The sequence below is a fragment of the Aspergillus oryzae genome, chromosome 6 (genome assembly GCF_000184455.2).
Source record: "Aspergillus oryzae RIB40 DNA, chromosome 6".
NCBI classification, from domain to species: Eukaryota; Fungi; Ascomycota; class Eurotiomycetes; order Eurotiales; family Aspergillaceae; genus Aspergillus; species Aspergillus oryzae.
Window position 1 is genome coordinate 532491 of NC_036440.1, and position 20037 is coordinate 552527.

Consider the following 20037-nt stretch of genomic DNA (forward strand, 5'->3'; position numbering starts at 1 on the left):
TTCGCCGATCACCTCCCTTGTGATCTCAGGCTTTAGGTATCTAGATCATCATCACCCTATGTCGTCGCAATAACATGGTGGCTGACATGATATCAAAAGCCAACTATGGCTTCGGCACTTTGCACTTAACCTTCCCCTCCGCAAACATGTTAGTTCTTCAGATGTATCCACTATCGTGCCTCATGTTGGTACAATATCTAAACAAATGGAGATGATACCCCACAAGATCGATCACGCGCCAAGGAGCTATCTATCGTTAGCTCCCTTGCTTCGGCACTGAAAATCTTTAGGTTTATGATCTATCTGCAGGATTAACTCAGTCAACCAATGGTTATTTCTCAGATAAAATAAAATCTGCCCCTGATCATAGCGGACGCGTGTCCACAGTCAACGAAACAAGAGTGATTGATTAAATCGCTTAATTAAGGCTAACCCACTGATCTTATGGCAGTGCCATGGCTCAGAAAAAAGGTTCATTATTTACAAGTTCCGGGGAAAATTTGTCCCGTCTCAAATCCACACACGGTGCGCATCTATATCTTTTACCAACGCCTCTGGCAAGCACAACCCACAACCCTTTGGGACACAGAAGGTCTTTGCTCATATGCACATGCCTTGGATGAACTCATTATCAACTTTTGTTCCCTTAAATTATTCGGCAATGCCATGCTCTCAAGATATCTCAGAATTTATACGTTGTGGTAGAGTTTATTGATGCAGCTTGCCACCACATATATGAAATACAATATGTTTATTGGCTGTTGAAATGACTGCCTTTCGTTACTGTGTAGCCGAGCTACGTAGTGGGTAGTTGAACGATGTATTCAAGCAGTATTGGTTGATGACGAGAAATAAGTGCATATATTGTCAAGTCCCTTGCCGCTAAATCAGACTGTTGTCTATGAATATCTGTCCTACTTGAGGAGATTTCTGGGGTTTCCCGCCTAGTCGCCGATCTCCCCCGGTTGGCGGATATACTTGCTCTTGACAAGACAACTATCCATATGGAGTATACATCTACAGTAGAAATGCCGACAAGCTCCAGGATATCGTCCTATCAGATAGTAATACAATCATACCGTACATCTCGCCCTGGCGCATCACACCCGGTTCGCTTATTCCCAACCTTTCCAATAGTTGGGCAATAGCCAGATGATCCACTCTGACCTATCATGGTGGCGATCCATCTCTTAACTTTTGATCACTGGTGTGATCAATGCATAATCGTCAACTCGGAGAAGATTTCCGACGACCTCAAAACGATCAAATCTTAACGGGGTTAAAGATCTTCTGGGGTAACATCGCTATATAAATCCGCAGCCGTCCTCCCGATCAACCTCTTCTCGTGCACCCGCCAATACCTCTGAGCAACCCAGGCGTCCACACACCTCACGCTGTGCCCATCATGCTGAGTAGTAGAAGCCTTGCAGCCGTTGTCGTTCCTGCCGTACTAGGGAGTCTTTCACTAGTAACGGTCGGATTCCGATGTTTTGTGCGCATCCGGATTGTGAGGCAATTTGGATGGGACGACAAACTGATGGTCGTCGCCATGGTGAGCTTTTGATAAGATCGTATCTATATATCAATAGCTGATCATATGGAATCAGATACTCAATGTGTGGTTTGCCTTCTGTGGAATCATCGGGGGAATTAATGGCATTGGTCAAAAGCTGGAGTATTTTCAGAATCGGCCTGATAACTTCCGACGCGCAATGATGGTAAGTATGGCTAGTTTCCGCCGGTCTATGCAAGGTATTGATAGTCTATACATCTAGTGCTGGTTCCTGGGCCAGTTATCCTACACATCTACCGCTACAATCATGAGGCTATCTATTGGCCTTACACTCCTTCGGTTTACGTCCAGCAGGATCCACGTGTACTCTCTCTACGGCATCATGGTATTATCCACCATTACGGGCGCTGTTTTATTCTTCTTTGCTATCTTCCAGTGTTCACCCATTTCGTTCTATTGGGACAAAGAGGGAGTTCAAGGTATATGTCGCACCGATACTGAGGTCAAGATCATGTACTTCTATAGTGTGATCGACGTCATTTTCGACATTGCGATTGGCATTTTGCCTGCAATCTTTATACACAAACTCAAGCTGGATCGCCGCACCAAGCTCGGCATTGCTGGTCTTCTTGGACTTGGCTGCATGTTGGTCTCCAATAGCTCCGAATCTATCACTTCCGGCTGCTAACTACTCCATACAGTGCATGTGCAGCCGTCATCGCGCGAATCCCCTTTCTACATCTGATGACGGAGGAAAGCTTTCTGTGTAAGGACATGCCACTCGAGCTCTTGCTATCAACGCTAACAATTCGGTCAGACGAAACAACCATGGTCGCGGTATGTTCCGATGTGGAAACCGGCCTAGGCATCATAGCAGGATGTTTTATAGTCATACGACGAGGCTTCTCCTTCAACAAATCCAACGAAAAGGATATTCCAAAAGGCTATGTGACCCCTCAGTTCGTCTCTCAAACATCTGACAGCACGCTGAGAGTCGAGTATGTCTGAGCTTCCTCACTAAAACTCGCATTTGTGCCGTCAATCACTGTCTGTTGATTTGGTACAACGAGGGAAGAGAGCGCCACTCTTTTTTATTCTTTAACATGGGGCGGCAGTGAACAAGATGATGAGTCCTATTTATATCGGGGTTTCTTATTTGCGGCTATCTCTTAATACATGCCTGCAGCCCTGCACGAGCACAGGCGCCTGACGACAAACCGACACCCTTCCTGTACACTACTTTTATACATACTAATACTTGGCCAATACTGAAAGTTACATCCACTTTGATTTATTTAGTTATAGGATGAGGGGACTATTCAGTAACGTTTCTATATTCATAAGATCAGCATGTACCGTCCGTGAGTCACCTTTCGTGAATGAGAAAATATCGATAGTCGTATTTCCGACACAGAATATAGCGATGGTTATCTCCGACACCTTATCATATATCTTCTCCGCATTTAACGAGGGTTGTCTTGACCGCCAAAATAGTCCCACTTCATTCACAGCCTTCAATGCCTTTCTCAAGGCTATCGCGAATCGAAGTCCAGCCGGGCAGGCCGTAGAACGTCCGAAGCAACTCCTCTGCACGCCCCCGAGGCAAAACATCCCTACGACCCCGGATATTTTCTTCCGGGACATCAGGGATGAGAGTATTCTTCGGACGAAGTTGTTGAAGAAGCGAGACCGCATCAAACCAGTTCATCTGCTGCGCAAAGGCAAAGATGCGCTCGGATTGGGCAGAGGGGTCTGAAAGTCCAACCGCGCAAAGTCGGGCCAGGTCCTCTACATCAACGTACCATTCTGCCAGATTTATCTTCAGTAGTGCCCTCACAGTGGCGTTTAGATTGATTACTCACGCTCAAGAAACACCGACAAATCCGTGGGATCTCCTTTCAATAGTTTGCGGGTCCACCCCATCGTGGAACCGAAGATCTCCGGGTGAAGGATCCTCCAACATGTTGTGCAGTTGATCAGCCGACCGAGTGATTGCCCCGATGATTTTGCAGAGTATCACAGTCATGCACGGAAGAACAGTGTTAAACGTATATTCGGGCTTGTGACCTCATACCCACGTCCATGCTTCTCGCTCAGCCTCCGTCTTGAATCCCTTGCTCTCGTCCGGGGTATTGGGATCCCAAGCTGCTTTCACGGCTTCGTCACTCCAGGAGTCTATCATGAACGTCAGAATCAACCTCTAGCATCCAATATCCGCATACTTGCTTTCATGAAGGACCTCGCCGTTCGGATTCGGCGTCAACATAGATAATCCATTGGAGGATGAGACCAAGACTACACGTTTTATACTTGGCATCCCGGCAGCCGATTCAAGGATATTGGTGGTGGCTTTGACGACCCATGGAATGGCCGCTATTGGGTCCGTGCTGAGGGTCACGTCCGACGCCGTTACACTTGTGATTCATGATGTATCCAACCAGGAAGAGCTGCACTTATCAGGTGGATGATCCCATCTACTCCGTCTAATACGCGATTGATGTCATCTCGGTTCTCGAAACAGGTCACGATGACGGCTTCGAAAACATCGCCATATTTCTGCGCAAAGTACTCGGATAGCCATGGTTTGGGAGCACGAATAGTTCCTCGCACTAAGTAACCGTGGCTGAGTAGTTGGTCGACAACATGCGATGCGATGTAGCCATTGGCACCTGTCACCAGGACTCGAGAGCCTTTGGGTAGAGCGTGCTTAGAGTTGGACATCGTGGAAAATGGTGGATGTGTTGCCGTGGATATATGTTATTGGGAGTATTGAGAGGATGAGAGATATTGACGTTACGAATAAAAGAGACACTGGATTGGGGGGCAGTAGGGTTGACGCCGCAGTCAACGTAGTATATAACAGCCATACTATGGTTTACTATTTCCAAGATTAATCTTAAGCTCCAACCTTCGCAGCATGTCAAAGGCTTGACGCCATGCAAACTGCCTGGCCCCACCGTTAAGTTCCCTCCATTCTCTCCCCAGCATAATAACATAAGAGAGAAAACCCTAATCACGCCCAACTAGGTATCACCGGCACCTGTATACCTGCACAAGAACTCGACCACCAGCCAAAGCATTGACTAACTGTCGACCCGAATAACTAGCTATGTTTATTGAAATACGTGTCACCAATAAACAACTTTTTCTATATATATTCTTGTTCAATTTTTTTTTAGCTTAGCGGTATATTTTGGCTTTATTTAACTTTCAACATGGATGTACTCGTAATACGGGTTGGCTATTCATAAATCTTCCGAGGTAACAAGGGTGGATCACTAGATGTAGGCGCATGGATCAGTGTAATGCTTTTCGAGGTTGTAAAAAGGGGTTAACCACGTTTTCAATGCGAATTTCTTTCTTTTATTGGTTTCTGACCCTGGATAGAACCCACGAAAGTAAATCCAGTAGAACCTCTTTCTAAGAAACTCCGATATAGGCAATATACTCGACATAAGCAATCTACTCGGCTGTCTCCTATTGCTTCCCATACAAAATTGCAGCAAACCTCGATACAGGGAACTTTCAGTAATCTGGTCAGTCTCCTACACAAAATTCCTTATAACACGACATATTGGGTCTAACTACCCAATTAAAAAATTTACTAAAATAGTTACAGTCACTTGTGTATCTCTCGGGAAGACCAACTTACACTTCTCAGTAACAATAAAAAAAAAATATAATACAATCAGCAAATTACAAAGATTCTATTATCTTATCTTATTTTTAGCCTTCTTTAATAAGGAGTTCAGAAGAAATCTACTAAGAGTACTATATAATGTTACTTCTCTTATACTATATCTATGTTTTAGAGGGGCTTGTATAGTTATTTTAATATAGGCAATGTCAGAAGCCAGCTCAATTCTTTCCTTATATCGAGGTTTTACTGTAAACTAAAGGGACGATCGGATCGGCCCCGTTAACCCTCGTTCGATCGTGTACTACTTTGTCGATCTGAGAGGCCAAGACAGATCGACAGAGCATGTGGGGACTAATAATAGCCAATGGTTAGCGGGTCTAGGGTTATATATAGACGATGCATAGCTGATCACTAGTATGCGTCCGAGTAGTTAGTGATCTCAATCCCCACTGCCTGAAACATCCTCCCCATCTGTCGATCGAGTGTGCAAAGAGCTGAGAATGCCGCAAGGGATTCATCCACATCCATGAATCGTCCAAAGGCATGTTTGGCCACTGGTAGGACAGCCATAAAAGACCGTCATCCACGGCTGGTCTGATTCTCAGCAGTATCACTACAGATCAAAACACAATCGTCTCCATAATCGGTCTTGTCTGCGTCGGCTATTCCAACTGTGAATTCACAACCGTCCTCACTGGCTCTCTGGCCGATAACTACCTCAGCCATGCGGCGAGTGGGTTTCGCCGCGCAGTCCTTCCTCCGTGCGCTGCTTACGGCTGCTTAGCCGCTGTTTGCGCCCGCTATGTTTGACGGGTTGGGGAATAATGTGGCGGTGTCGGTTTTGGCGGCCGTGGCGACGGTGTTTGGTGCTGTTCCGCCGTTGTTTATGCGGTATGGGGCCGAACTTAGGGCTAGGAGTCGGTTTGCGAGGCAGAGTTTGGATTCGTATCGGTTGACTACTGTTGATGAGGAGGGGTATTGATTTGTTTTGTTGTTTTAATAGCTTAGATGGTCTGTCTTGAGGGTATGATTGATTTTGTTTAAAAAGTACTAATTTGGTGTTAGATGATTTTATACACGCATGTACATAATGTTGAATTCGGAGTATATAGAATATGGGATCAGAAAGGACAAGAGTTTAGATGAACAGCTTTACTACTTCATGAGATGATATATCTAATTTACAATCTTGATCCTAAATCTTAGATGCATGTTTGCTCAGGCCAAAAGGTTACTTGCACCAAGTTTTCTTTTGCATGGATACATCCACTCCAACACCCATACCTCGTATATCAACCCAAAACATATCCTTCCAAGCTGCACCAAAGAAAAAAAAAAAAGAAAAAAGAAAAAAAAAGAAGTAAAGCAAAGGAACATTCAACGCCAGGAGAAACAAAAACAGAAATAAATGAAGTCTATATTGGGTAATGTCAGCGACAGGATTGAATCTCTTTCTGTTCTTGGAGCGCTCCGACAACTTTAGAAACTATATAATTAGTTATTCAAATCATTATACTCCGTGTGTTGACAAGTATACGCTCTAGACCGCGTTTTAGGCCTTCAGGACCACAGAAACCAGACGGCAAGCCAATACCGCCCATGTACATTGATTCTATACATACTATCTACTGGTTAATACTGGAACTATACCTTTGCCAGTTCTATATCAAAAGATGGATAAACCATTAAACAACGTATCCATAATGAAGAAATAAGATCTGTAGCGTTAAACATAGCAGGATGCTACAAGAAAGAGAGTAAGATATAACAAACCCCACAGTAAGGTCTAAGAACCATCATAGCTTCAGTTATTATATTCTAATATGTACCGACCACTAAAAGAAGAAGAGATCTAGTGTACTCTACAGTAAGATGCAGAGCTACCAGAGCTACATTTATAATAATAACAATATCAAACGACAAAGCCCACGAGGATAATCTAGACATATGACCAAGAACCAACGATCTCATATAACATTCCCTGATGCCTCTCTTTACCTAACCACTAGGTAGGATATCTAATCAAGGCCTGAAAATTTATACATACTTCTGAACAAGGTCATGTAGGCCATTGGGATGAGCGCCCATAAACTCGTCCAGCTTCGCGCCATCTTTGAAAACCATGAAGGTTGGCATGGCTCTAATTCCACATTCTTGAGAAATTTCCGGCTGGTCATCAACATCCACCTTGACAAACTTGATCGAACTGTACTGTGGATCGGAGGCCAGCCTTTCAAAGACTGGGCTTATCATTCGGCATGGACCACACCATGGAGCCCAAAAGTCGATTATGACCACTTGGCCCGAATTGATGAGAGTTTGGAACTCGGAAAGGCTAGTAAAGCACGGAAAATGGTCAGTTGTGCTCCTTAGGAGACTGGGGCTATTTACAATGATTCTGTACGGCATACCTGTTAAGAGGAGTAACTTCAGCCATGATGAGGTATGGACAATGATCTGATTCTGGGAGGAGGGTGACGTTAAAGCACGGCAGTGTTTTTCTAGTCACGGTATCGATGGGTGTGATTATATGAAGAAAATGGAAGGGGGGCGTGGATGGTTTATATCGAGATTTACCCCTCCATGTCACACCGATCTTTTAAACCCCACCTCGCTTGGGCCGTCGCATAACCGATATGTGGAACATATTGGAGTGAGCTGTACAGCTGAATAGACACCCTGGTCGAATCATCGGGCTCGAAATCTCCACTAATACATCCGGATGAACTCAGCTCCCCACTATTCGACGTAATAGATCTCAGCCGTGCAGATCTTCATCTCTCACTCATTCAGAAAACAAATTATGTTGATATGTGTCTGGAGCAGGTTAGATATCTCAGCATTTGTGTATGAGTCGAAGATTTGCCTTCCAAGGTCTATGTTGACCTGGACCCAGTGTTCGACACCTTCTACTATTATCGTCAGTCTAACATAAAAACAAAAATATTAAAGAAATGCATTAGTACAGAGGTTCAAATCTACACAGTATCCTACAAAAGCCCCGAAGCTTCTTTCCCTTCAGTGCCATCTTGAAGCTGGTCGCGAAGACCTTTCCGAAGAAATCGGGTGTCAGGTTCTCGTAGAAGGCTGTTGGTCGAAGGATTGTCCATTCCATGGAGGTGTTCTTGCTGCGGTCGACCAGGTGGTGCTCGATGTTGTGCTTTTTGATAAAGTGGGGGATTTTGGTGGGGTTGGTGTAGGAGTGCTCTTCGTCGATGACGGATTTGCCTTGGGTTTCTTCGGCGTTGTTGCCAATTGCTGCCTTCTCGGGGTTAGTGATGTGAATGTGTATGTGTTGGAGGGAGGGCAAAGGGACTGCTAACCTGGACACTGTAAACCCCCCAGATGGGAGAGGAGGTCAGGTGCTGAGCATTTTGGAAGATTCTTGCTGGGTTGTCTAGGTCGCCTTCGACGAGCTTGATGCTGGGGGAGAGGCTACGGAGTTTCTGAGTGGAGGTAGAGATGGGATTTCGCGTGACGGCGAGGATCTCGAAGGGCGCGTTGCGAGAGATGAGGCTTGTGATGAGAGAACCTCCTTGTTTAACCGTTGCACCGGTGATTAAGACGGCTGTCATGGTGAAAATAGTGGAATGAAAGAAGAAAGTATGACATCTGCCTTCATTCACATAGCTTATGGGAAGAAATATAAAGGGATCGAAGTATCTTTATTCGACCTTCGGGCTTCCCTATGCCGGCGCTGAGCAAGCAAGAGGAATTAGGGCTTGGATTCTTGATCCAGTTTTGTGCGTTCTAGGTAAGATTTACTCCTATATGCAAGCAGTTAGTGGGCCCATGATTTGTTGCCACCAAGAATGTCTGACTAGAAGCTATCGATCTCGGGCTTTATTTCAACCCCAAATTATTAATTAGGGCTCATGCAGTGTACTGACTATTCCCATCCCGATAACGTTTGCCTCCCTATTTGGATAGTCTACTGTATCGACAGTCATGGCTAACGCTATGTAACCTGGTAATGACACTCTATCAACCCCACGTAGCTGCCATCGGTGCAACCAGAGAAAAGTTCGATGTAGCAAGACGCAGCCATATAAGAGCTACCTCAACTCAAGCTCGGAGTGTGTATTTCCAGGCCCCGGTCGTGCTCCTCGGCGTAAAAAACGTCCCCTCAAGGGAGAGCTTATCTCACGCTTGAAGAGTCTAGAGCATGAGCTCCGAAAGACGACGCAAGAACGCGGAGACCCTGTTTCTGCCGCTAGTTCTGTTGCTGCCGCTTCTCAAGACGCCTCTGCTCTATCCAACCATCCTTTAGCTGCGAAAAATGCCCGTCGAGTAGAGGATGAGCACGGCAGGTTGATTGTGGAAAGAGGCTCTACTCAGTATGTTACACATGAGGCACTGATTAGTCTTGGTAACCAGGTATGTCATATTTTATTATTGCCTGGATTTTTATAGTGGCCGATCTATCCGCTGGACAGTCAATCGTCCGAGCTTCATGCCATCGGCACACTAATCACTGAATCTTGCTACGACACGAAACTGCCCCTAAACATCAACGACTCAGATCTATCCACGGAGTCAAGCGCACCTCCTGATGAACGCATCGAGTTCACAGAATCGACTTTCTGCCTGATCCGCTGCGAAATGACCGTCCTCTACCGGCGCTCCTTCCTCAACGCCCACCCCAGCAACAGCGAAGGTCATCCCTCACACCTCCTAGACAACCGTCTCGGCCAGCTCGAAGAAATTCGCACCCACTTACAAAATCGATACCTTCAGTACTACGACACCTCTATCCCTGTACAATGGGTAACGGCGACAGTGATCCGACTCGCTCTCGCGCGATCATGGTTAATCGCACATCTCACAGGGCACGATGACGGCCCGGATGCCGCTGATCGAGATCTCGCCCGATGACCCCAAACGAGACCAACTCTTGCTGACCGCCATCGGAGTGGTGGAATTCGCCTATCTGCTGGAGACAGATCCGCGGACCGTGCAGTGGGCCTGGCTCTTCGAACGGTACCCGCAGTGGGCACACGGTGGTGTTCGTGTTGACGGAGCTCTGTAGTCGGAGGCAGTCGGTGGAAACAGAGGGGGCGTGGACGGTGCTGCAGAAGGCAATTGAGCGGTGGACTCGACGAGGGTGCCAAAAGGGAGGGATTACGCTGAAAACCGTCCATCATTTCTTGGTGAAAGCTGCTGTAGTCGGCTTGGGACGGACTGGATCAGGGAGTTATTGAAGAGCTGAAATCCAAACCTTTTACCATCCGACATCCTCATCTCCTTGTCAGTGTGGCCGAGTGGTTAAGGCGCTAGACTTGGACTATTGCATATAGTAATTTAGGTAATTCATTACTATATAGCGTGGTATATATAGTACATTCGTGTTCGTAGTCGAATCCTGCCGATGACGTGTCTCTTGAATTCTTTTTCATATTTTTTGCCTCAGCCGATAGAGATATACGGAAATGATGTTGAAGTATAACAACCCTGAGCTGACCATTGAAGCCTCAAAGAGGTTAGATAGTGAGTTGGTTGCCCTACGGGTGGTTGAGGACCAGCCAACCCAACTTCCAAGTTCCAGATTCTTCCTACAGAACATAGCTTAACTTGAAAAGCAATGGACAGTTCTATCGCAGTGCCGATATAAAGATTCTTTGAGCTTTAGGGCAGTGAATCATGGCCATACTACAGCGCTAGGCCTATATTGACTGATGACCATATTCAAAAGTCTAGCCCTCGGCGGCACACCTCATCTGTCTAGAAGCGTTCATAACACGCTTCCGGTTGTAATAACGGCAGCGGTCCGATGTTCCTCTGTCTTGCTTGCTCAATTAAAGGTTGGTTGATGTTAGTTTTCCCATCAACTATGCTTGTTTCTTCCTATTTGCAGGAATTTAACTTTGACCAGAACAAAGATTGTATTTTATTTTCTCAAATGTTACTGTGCTATCTGTCTTTACCCCTATGTTCGTTTCTTAATAAAGGCGTTTTCATTACATCAGATGCGTAGGGCTAACATGTATCTGAATTGCTAACCTGGTTCAAACGTATCTTGAATGGCATTTGTTGTTAAACAAGGTTCACACAACATCCCAAGTTGGATGTTGCCATTCACTTACATTGGACATTAGACTGGATGTTGGGGATGATGTGTACAAGACACGCAGTATACACTGTTACTGGAGTGTGGAACAGCTCGGTAGTAAAAAATAGAAAGTATGATATTATATAGTCCTGACCAGGGCATTGTGAGTCGTCAATTCAGAATTATTTGACTTATCGGGCCCTGGCGGTATCTCTTACAATAAGATCTATTAGTTATAAGAAAAAATTCTAAAATTTCATAATAATAGATAATAATAATAAAAATATTGATATTATATTTTTATTATTATTATTATTATTAAATCTACTAGATCTATTTAAAAATATCCGAACCCCGCCGAAGCTATCCGTCCGGAATCAACAGCCAGGGCAAGCCCCAGCACATGATGTTTCTCCATCAACCAGCTCACTCGTCGCTCGAAGATATTTGGACTACACGATCCATGCCGACTGCAATGGTGGCCCCACCACCACTACACAGCTAGGCTGGATGATGCCACCCGCATGCCACCAAGGTGAAGACGGCAAACTAGCAGGAAATAAACCATGTATCATTGCAGGGCGGGGTTTTCACCCTTGGCCACGAATGAAGGAAGTATGGTGATCATTTTCCTCGCAGGCTATTCCCCCCCGTGATTTGAATAAATAAATAACTCTTCAAGCCAAACCCTGGGTTTCATCTACACGCCCTTAACGCTCAACATGCCTCGTGATGCCGATTTCCTCAGCCCTCGCGATCTCCTCATCAACGACAACTTCTGCCTGAAGTTGGCTTCGTTCAAGCAGCTCGCAAATGTCATTGTGAAGACGGAGAACCTGCCCCGGGACGATGATAGCCTCCGCCAGAAGACCGGATTTTGGGAGAGCGGTTACCAGATTGTGAGACGAGGAGAAGAAGCCCCAGATCCAGCATACTAACTAATGGTGGACACAGCTCTATAGCTATCTGAACCCTATCGCCCAGCAATTCTGGACAGTAGGCTCGCGCAATTCATTCTCCCTACCCAGTCACCCTGACCGGCGGGATGTGCGTTGACAATTGCATCACAGGTGCAGAACGTCGCTCTCAACCTGAATGTACGATCCTCTTCTTCCTTGTCCCAATGATCTCGACCGAAAAGAGCCTACCGCGGGTCCTCTCTCTCTCTCGAGCCCCCTTTGGATTATCGCCCTCGTCCGCTGACACCACTTTGGCCGTGAACCAGGAAACATATAACTACACAGACACCGTCTGTCAGAAGGTCTTGGACCTTTGCGACCGTTCCCCCGACGACTACGGTATGTCGAACCAGCACCACCGGGGGATTTTTGGTTCCCCAACTCCCTTCCCTTGGGGGAGCATGTCGAGCTGGGGCTCAACAGAGGTAACAACCCTACGACGTGAACGGCCACTGACTCTCGGCCTCTAGACAAAATCTTCACGGACCTCAAAGCCTTGCGCAAGGATCCCGACAACGAGACCCTGCGCAAGAAGGTCCTGCAAGAGGTCAATGACCGCCACTCCGAGGTCAAGGCTCTTCGGGACCAAGCCACCATCTGGAGCAGAGATCTGCATTCCTACAGCATGGACGCGGGTGATTGCGAGACGGCAGTGCGTGACCTGGCTGCCCCCTTTCAGGGCTCCGCGTTACGCGATCGGTTGATCGAGGATGATGCCCGGGATAACCTCCAGGACGACCTGAACGCTCTGGGCAATGTCAAGGTAAGCGTTGAGCGGACCTGAAACGGTTCGAGCTGACCAGGCGCCATGATGCAGAGCCTGCTGGATGGATTCAGTATGGTGGACGATATGGGCGCTTCGCTGGAGGAGGTGCAGAAGATGTCCGGTGAGTGAGCGGCGTGGCGAATTCCAATTTGGGGCTGCAATGACTCATTGGACTTGGGGCACGACTGCAGGGAGTGCGACACTTATTGAGGATGATATTCAGAACCTAGTTGACTATCTTGATAAGCATGTGGATCCGGATGACAACCCGCTCGGAGGGCTGGTTGAGCGGAACCTGCTGAAAAGATGGGCCACTCTGCAAGAACATGGTAGGCAGCCCACACTCGCTTTACATTTCTATCACGGTCGTTCTGCAGGCCTTCCCGAGGACGGGGGCCTCGCATTCCAGCGTCACGGACAGAAGGCTAACCCCCCGGTCATCACAGTCATCGCGTTCAAGAATGCATACAGGAATTGAGGTCTGGACGACGGAACAAGGCTGCAGGAGGTGAAGCACGCACAAACTAGAAAGGAAGGATTACTAGAGTCTGAAAGTAGGTATATAGATGATACAGCTAGCACTTAGGGATGCGGAACCTTTGTTACTGCTTCGACTGTGTCCAGACGACTCTCAACACACCTGTCTCTCAGTAGGGCCGATACTTTCCATTCCAGTGAAGCTGGATTTTGTTCAGGGTACTCATGTCGACATTCTCGGGCGTCTCCAGGGTAATGGTCCACTGGGTAAAGGGCGGTGGTTCCGCATGGTTGGTCGGCTCGAATATGGCCTTGTCGCGTATGCGTAGAAAGCTGCCGTCGGGACCGATTTCATACGAAAAGCGTTTTTGCTGCATTGGGCTGACGAAGTAGAAGACCTGGTCACGCTGGATGTCGCTGTACGACCCGGACGTCTCGATCTTGAGACTAACCACTGCGCGTCCGTCGTGAACGGCCTCGGGACGCGGCTTCACATCCATGAGCTGGATTTCCAACCCGTCTAGTCGGTAGTGAGAGCCATTCGTGAAGGGATAGGCGAAATTGTGCTCCCCCGCCTGCGAACTGGCCTGTGGCGTGGCAACGAGAGTGAAGGTAGCCTTGTGGCCTTGACTGCTGTCTTTGAGCCCATCGATGACAAGCCGCGGAAAGTTGGAGGGCAGCTACAATAAGGGCAGTTCCTGGTCAGTACAGCGTCCAAAGGCTAGAACTGCACTGACTCGACTCACCTCATCAGAGTACACATAATAGTTAAACGCTGGGGAGAACGACGATGATCAGCAGGCGTCCTGACGGCGGGCAGAGCAACATCGACTTACGAGTGAAATCCTCGGCATATTGGTTATCGACGTTCTGCATCTCCGTCTGCAGCGTCGACAGATTTTGTTGGAAGTCGCCGACTGACTGCTGCGACTCCAGCCTCACCTGGCTGTCCTGCAGGGCGTAGAAGCGATAGGCGTCGATGATGTATTGGAGCTGAATTGCCAGGCTGGTTTTCAACTGCAGGAATCGGTCGTAGAACTGGGCCTGGCCGGCGGCATAGATCGCCTCCTCGCCATGGTAGGTATCCAGCAAGGTTTGGAGGTTCTGGATATCCTGGTCCGACTGCAGGACCTCCAGCGTTGTTTGCACATACTGCTGGCCCTGCTTGATGGCTTCGGCCTGGGCCTGGGCCAGCGCTCTTCCATGCACCGCGTGTTTGCGCAGGGCTAGTCGAAACTGGCTGGCGCCGCCAATTTTCTCTTGGTCAGCCGCCCACTCCATCTGCTGATCGCACTCCAATTCCCAGTCATCCCAGGCCGCCAGGCTAGTGATCAGACTGGAATCGGCATCGGAGCCTCCGGAGCCAGAGATATCGTTCAAGGAGGGAAGATCCACCTCGTCGCCCCCTGGAAGAGCGGCCAACTTATTCGCCGCCGCGACCAGCGCATCGACCTTCGGGTAGAGCTTCTGCAGTGCCTCGGTGAATGTCGATAGCTTCTGCAGGGTGCTTGAGGTCATGATCTGGCCGGCTTCGGCTGCTCCTTCCTCTACCTTTTCCACACTCTCGACGGCGTCTTCCACTCCCTTGGCGGCGCCTCCCGGATCATTTCCAATACACAATTCGGCGATGCCAAACGCAAACTCTAGTGGACCCCAACGCGGATAGTATCAGCATCAGCGGCCTCGGGTAGACAGGTTGAAACACGATAACGGCAACGAGAAACTAAAAGGGGGCGGGGAGAAGGAGGGCTCACCAAAGATGGCAGACAGGATTGCAAACGCCGCTTTGAGGATCTGTCCTTTCTCCCAATCCACAAGACCTTGATCGAAGACATCCTTTGCGTCCTGGAGCTCGTCGTCGTCGTCACTCAGCTGCTTGGCGCACGCGTCGGCCGTGCTGCGGGCGTCCTGATACTTGGCCAAGGTTTGGGACTGCACACTCAGGCGGGTGGCGCGCTGGTCCTGCGCGTTCTGCAGCATGGTGGTCCAGGCCGCGATCTTGTCGGCCACTTCGGAGTCCTTGTCTTGGAAGCGCTGGTATTGGTCCTCGAACACCTTTGCCGCCTCGAGCTGGTCTTTCATGGTGTCATGGTATCGCTGGAACGGGAGCGTGGGCGCATACTTGGCCCTGGGGCCCGCCATAGCGTGGGCGGCCAGCTGCTGGCCCAGGGACACAGCCTGCGCGTTGGATAGACTGTGTGCCTGGATGTTGTAGGTCGACTGGGCGACGTAGGAGCAGATGGAGATGGCGATTGCCGGCCGGCTCCAGAAGAGGGCAAGGGCTAGGCGCAGCTCCGTTGCGAGGAAGGCTTGGTAGATCTCGGTGGCGTCGTACTCGTGCCGCGCGGTGTAAGAAACCTTCAGCTGCCCGTCGGTGAAGTCGATCTCTGCACCAACATGGCCCGAGTCGGGGCCCAGATCCAGGGTGGTGCGCTGCGTCCCCTCGACTGAGACGCTGATGGGCTGGTCGACCACCGCCGCGTAGATCATCAGGGCGCTGCTCCGAGCTCCAGCCTTGGTCATGTTTAGGTGCACCGGCTGATCAGCCGTCAGGACGCGGGCATTGATCTCCATCGTCGTATCTTCGTCCGGAGACAAAATCACCTCGCCTCCCTCAGTGAAGGCGAGAACGTCGGTGTAGATCTCGCAGTCGAGCAACGGCTTCTGGAGAATGCCCGCGCCTTCCAGGTAGATGTTCCGATGAGTCTCCGTTCTCTGTCGACCTCAGCCACCGACGTCAGCAGAAAGAGAGTCGAAGAGGATGCCAATACTTACTCCGCTTTCATCGCGACTGGCATCTGCAGTTGCAGGGATCTCGGTCACCTCTCTCAGGGAGGCGTAGGTCTGCCAGCCGGCGGGGGTGTTAGGCTGAGTGTCGGTTAACATTGTGTGGAAGTCTATGCGTCGCCGTTGATGTTTCGGTTGCGAAAAGCCCTGCTTCTCCCCCGCCACTATGCCTTGATATATCGTATTCGATGTTGAGCCCTAAAGCGTCGCGGTTGAACGGCGCAAGCAAGACCAGGGGGGCGGCCCCTCTTGACCCCTCCTGGCTCCACTCTCCTCTCCTGGCTCCACGCCACGTCTGTCATGCGATTCGCATCCCAGGCCAGTGCATCAGGCCACTGCTGGTTGGCAACTTCCCTCAAGTCGGCTATCGAGTACGGGTGGAGTCCGACATGCAGAGCACGGGATTAGCACGGTGCGGTCCGGACCTCAATCAAAGCCCGGACCTCCACACCTGCACGACAAACAGGAAATTACCCTGAAACTGATGGTGACTTCAACTCCTCGAGGAGAATCAGAAGTCCGTTGACTGTCACGGCCCAATAGCAAAAATCGCTCACGAGCTGCAGGCCCGACAGCGCGCCTCCCGCTTCGGGCTTCGGGCGCGGTAAAAAGAAGGAGAGCGATATGCAGTTGTCAGTCGATCTAATGCCTCATCCCGGAGGTGACATGAACGCCAGGCGACATAGGTACAAGAAGGCTCTGCCTGTCGCAGCATTGCACCCTGACTCTTATCCTTAAGTCTCGCAGTCCTGTCTAGCCCGTACCCTAATCTATTCCTCCCAAACCCCAATCCCCATCCACCTTCTACCATGTCGGATGTCCTTGACGACGAAACAGTGTGGTTCCCCAAGGGGCAGACCACGATCAACGAGGCCCCGACCAAGAGCCGGAGGCTGCGAGCAGCCACCGACGGGGATGATGACGACGAGGAGGACGTGGTCTTCGTCCTAGGCCAGTCGGACATGGGGGCCCTGAACCGATACCTCCACGGCGGCCGCGTGCTGCCGCTGGATCGCACCAGCTATTGCAACAAAACGGGCATTGTGGATACCAGCTTGCTCACCCCCAAGATCTGGAACCAAGTGGATGAGTTGATCGAGGCCTACATACAGGTTAGTCCTAACGGTCTGCCCGGGCCAGCGGAGGCAAAGCCGGGGGATCAAACTGGCTGATGCCGTCTGAGTTTTAGGTCCATGCCGACTGCACCGGTTTCCTGGGCGATGAGAACACCGCGATCAAGCGATGGAAGGCGAATCCGACGGCCTCTGCCACCAGAACCGAGACGGCGCTCCAGCGATGGAAGGTGGGTCGGAAGGCGGGTCGAAAGGTCACAGCCGCCGCCGACGACGATGACACGGACTTCGACAAGCTCTGCACCTGGGATAAAATGAACGGCCTGGCCCAGAATATCTACAGCTACTCGGAGGATGCGGGCAGCACCGACGCGGACGATTCGTACTACGTGGCCATGCTGACCCTGTGCGGGGACTACAACGATAGCAATGATCCCGCCGAGCAGGAGAGTATCCGCCAGGACATCCTCGATCTCACCGACGACCTCCTCGGGGACGTGAACAAGATTCTGTCCCACATCGGCAAGGTGAAAGAGGCCTTGAAGCTCTTCGAGGCCAGCTGTCAGACCAATCAGAGCACCTTGGAGGGTCTGGAAAAGTCTATGACCACTATCCTGGACCAGGAGCTGGGCAGCATCCAGGACCTCGACAAAGAGATCAAAAAGCACCAAGATGATATTGCTAGCTACCAGGCCATCATTGATCATGGTATGTTGTGAAACCCCAGTGACCCGCGTCTGCGGAAAGCCACGGTCGAACTTAACCGCGACCACAGATCGGTATGAGCAAGAGATGACCGCCGCCTACGTCTGGATGTAAGCTCTGTCCCCTCGTCTCCAAATGCTCGGGCCTCACCGCTAACCATCCGCGCGGGCATGCGCGATCAGCCCCATCGCGGGCACCATTGCCGGGCCCGTGGTCTTCGCTCAGATGCAGGCCGAAATTGATAAGTACGAGGGCAAGATCGAGGCAATGAACAAGCTCATCAAGGACGAAGAGGCCAGCAAACAACTACACAAGACGCTTCAGGCCAACGTCACCTCCATGAAGAGTCATGCCACTGATCTCAGCAATCTGATCGGCCCCGCCATGCACACCGTCGAGGCCCTGGAAGGCGGCTGGAACGTCATGGGCTCTCAGGTCCAGTTCATCCACGACAAGGCTGAAAAGTTCGAGGAAAAGATTCCCCGGTTGTCCATGACGAAGCGCCAGCTCAAGAGCATCTCGAATGAATGGTACAAGCTGAACAAATACGGTGAGTGGTGGATGATCCCCAACCCCCGACAGTCCCGGCCACAGAGTTCCCGACTCACGTGATATTGTTCTCCAGTCATGTCCTATATCCAGAACGCCCAGCTGGTGGTCCCAGTCCAAGTCCTAAGCCTTGAGGATTATCTGCAACAGTTGAAGGATGCTGCCAATAAGTCCTCGTGAAACCCTATAGTGGAGAGGTCGCTGGAGCACCTTCCATTAAGTGGTTTGCTTTGACGTACCTCAAGCCCAAGGTTTTTACGCATGTCACTTGATGGGTGATACAGAGCATGGCACCCTTGTATTTTATATCACAAACGGGTTTGTGCTAAGCCGGATTGATCAGTAAATGTCAGACTGTCGCGTAGGTTGAATTCCTTGATTAGATTGATTATATTGCTTGAATCTATCAACATGACTGCTAGGAAGAAGATCGCTTAGGAAGAACAACAGCGCTAGGCCTAATTAGGCAGCGTCAACAGTAAGGAATATCATATGATTTATAGTCCGAGACTATAGAAGCAAAAGTCCCCAACTGTAGTCAGATTCGTGATGTTAGCAATGCCGGTTGCCTCGATGTATCGCTCGACTTCAGGCTTCATACGTCTTCACGTAGCCTCGTTGAACGCGAAGTTTTTCTGAGCGAAGGAGAAGTCGACATTGACCATGAGTGACGGTCCCTTTGCTTTTTTGGGAACCCTATACATATTCTGAAGATAGCTTCGAGTTGGGCGGAAAGTGGCCGGAGAAGCACAATTGTTTCCAGCATAACCTTAAGCAGTTCCCGGTGGAACGGAACTTGCTCCTTTCGACGTTGATATTCTTGTCAACAGAGCTGCCGTTATCTTTGAACATCCTCAAAGACTTTCAGCCTTGCGTGATATTGATCTGATCTGGACACTGACACACCATGGATAAACGCCACCCTCGAAATAGGTATGCAAGACCCTGGCGCGGTACTGAGAGCGTTTCCATCGAGAGGAGTCGCTATCATCTCGTGGCAGAGCACCTTCAGCTTTCCGGTCCCTGACCTGAATACCAGCGTGAATGGTCGCCAGCTGATGAGTCAACTGGAGCATTTGATCAAGCTCGTCGATGCGTTCCTTGAACCTTGCTGGCAAGCCCTCTCCCCCTTTACCTGCAACTCTCACTACATGTCAACCTAAGAATGCCCTACGTATTACCTTATGAAGACGCCTGTAAATCTAGACGTCAATCCTTTAGCTCCAACAACTGAAATGACTCTTGATCGATTAAGTGAAGCGATATTAATTTAGTTTCCTGCTTGAGATCCTCCGAGGGAATTGGGAGATCACGCGGAACCGAGGAACCGAGGGATTCGGATTTGTCAGAGTAGAGAGGAAGCCTTGTACTATCATTAGAAATACTCACAATCTTTAAAACAATCGAAGAACAGTAATTCTCTCGCACAGATCAATCCAGACAGCCTAGTTGGAGAGGTGGGATATATCTGTAGAAATAACATGCTTCACACTGTCCCGGAAGATCGCCACCGGGATAA

The 20037-nt window shown here is 49.5% G+C and overlaps 7 protein-coding genes across 7 annotated transcripts; 4 read left to right on the forward strand and 3 right to left on the reverse strand.

The window, feature by feature from the left end:
* Positions 1-1895: 1895 nt before the first annotated feature.
* On the forward strand, positions 1896-2521 carry AO090020000506 (uncharacterized protein; the record flags this gene model as incomplete). Its single annotated transcript, XM_023237966.1, has 3 exons — positions 1896-2158; positions 2215-2279; positions 2331-2521. 3 exons carry the CDS (start codon positions 1896-1898, stop codon positions 2519-2521), a joined length of 519 nt encoding a protein of 172 aa, XP_023092871.1.
* Positions 2522-3014: 493 nt separating this feature from the next.
* On the reverse strand, positions 3015-4234 carry AO090020000505 (uncharacterized protein; the record flags this gene model as incomplete). Its single annotated transcript, XM_023237967.1, is given in 5 exon segments — positions 3015-3370; positions 3389-3572; positions 3588-3711; positions 3736-3886; positions 3952-4234. 5 exon segments carry the CDS (start codon positions 4232-4234, stop codon positions 3015-3017), a joined length of 1098 nt encoding a protein of 365 aa, XP_023092870.1.
* A 2956-nt stretch (positions 4235-7190) lies between these two features.
* On the reverse strand, positions 7191-7590 carry AO090020000504 (thioredoxin family protein; the record flags this gene model as incomplete). The annotated part of the gene is made up of 2 exons (XM_001824756.1): positions 7191-7488; positions 7565-7590. The coding sequence occupies 2 exons, from the start codon at positions 7588-7590 to the stop codon at positions 7191-7193; spliced, it is 324 nt and encodes a 107-aa protein (XP_001824808.1).
* A 4334-nt stretch (positions 7591-11924) lies between these two features.
* On the forward strand, positions 11925-12865 carry AO090020000503 (uncharacterized protein; the record flags this gene model as incomplete). Its single annotated transcript, XM_023237968.1, has 4 exons — positions 11925-12101; positions 12273-12299; positions 12447-12500; positions 12632-12865. 4 exons carry the CDS (start codon positions 11925-11927, stop codon positions 12863-12865), a joined length of 492 nt encoding a protein of 163 aa, XP_023092869.1.
* Positions 12866-12988: 123 nt separating this feature from the next.
* On the forward strand, positions 12989-13405 carry AO090020000502 (uncharacterized protein; the record flags this gene model as incomplete). The annotated part of the gene is made up of 1 exon (XM_023237969.1): positions 12989-13405. The coding sequence occupies one exon, from the start codon at positions 12989-12991 to the stop codon at positions 13403-13405; it is 417 nt and encodes a 138-aa protein (XP_023092868.1).
* Positions 13406-13574: 169 nt separating this feature from the next.
* AO090020000501 (uncharacterized protein) lies at positions 13575-16290 on the reverse strand (the record flags this gene model as incomplete). The annotated part of the gene is made up of 5 exons (XM_001824753.3): positions 13575-14084; positions 14151-14179; positions 14241-15047; positions 15159-16119; positions 16180-16290. 5 exons carry the CDS (start codon positions 16288-16290, stop codon positions 13575-13577), a joined length of 2418 nt encoding a protein of 805 aa, XP_001824805.1.
* Positions 16291-17000: 710 nt separating this feature from the next.
* AO090020000500 (uncharacterized protein) lies at positions 17001-18698 on the forward strand (the record flags this gene model as incomplete). The annotated part of the gene is made up of 5 exons (XM_001824752.3): positions 17001-17303; positions 17381-17972; positions 18040-18079; positions 18152-18519; positions 18595-18698. The coding sequence occupies 5 exons, from the start codon at positions 17001-17003 to the stop codon at positions 18696-18698; spliced, it is 1407 nt and encodes a 468-aa protein (XP_001824804.1).
* Positions 18699-20037: the final 1339 nt, after the last annotated feature.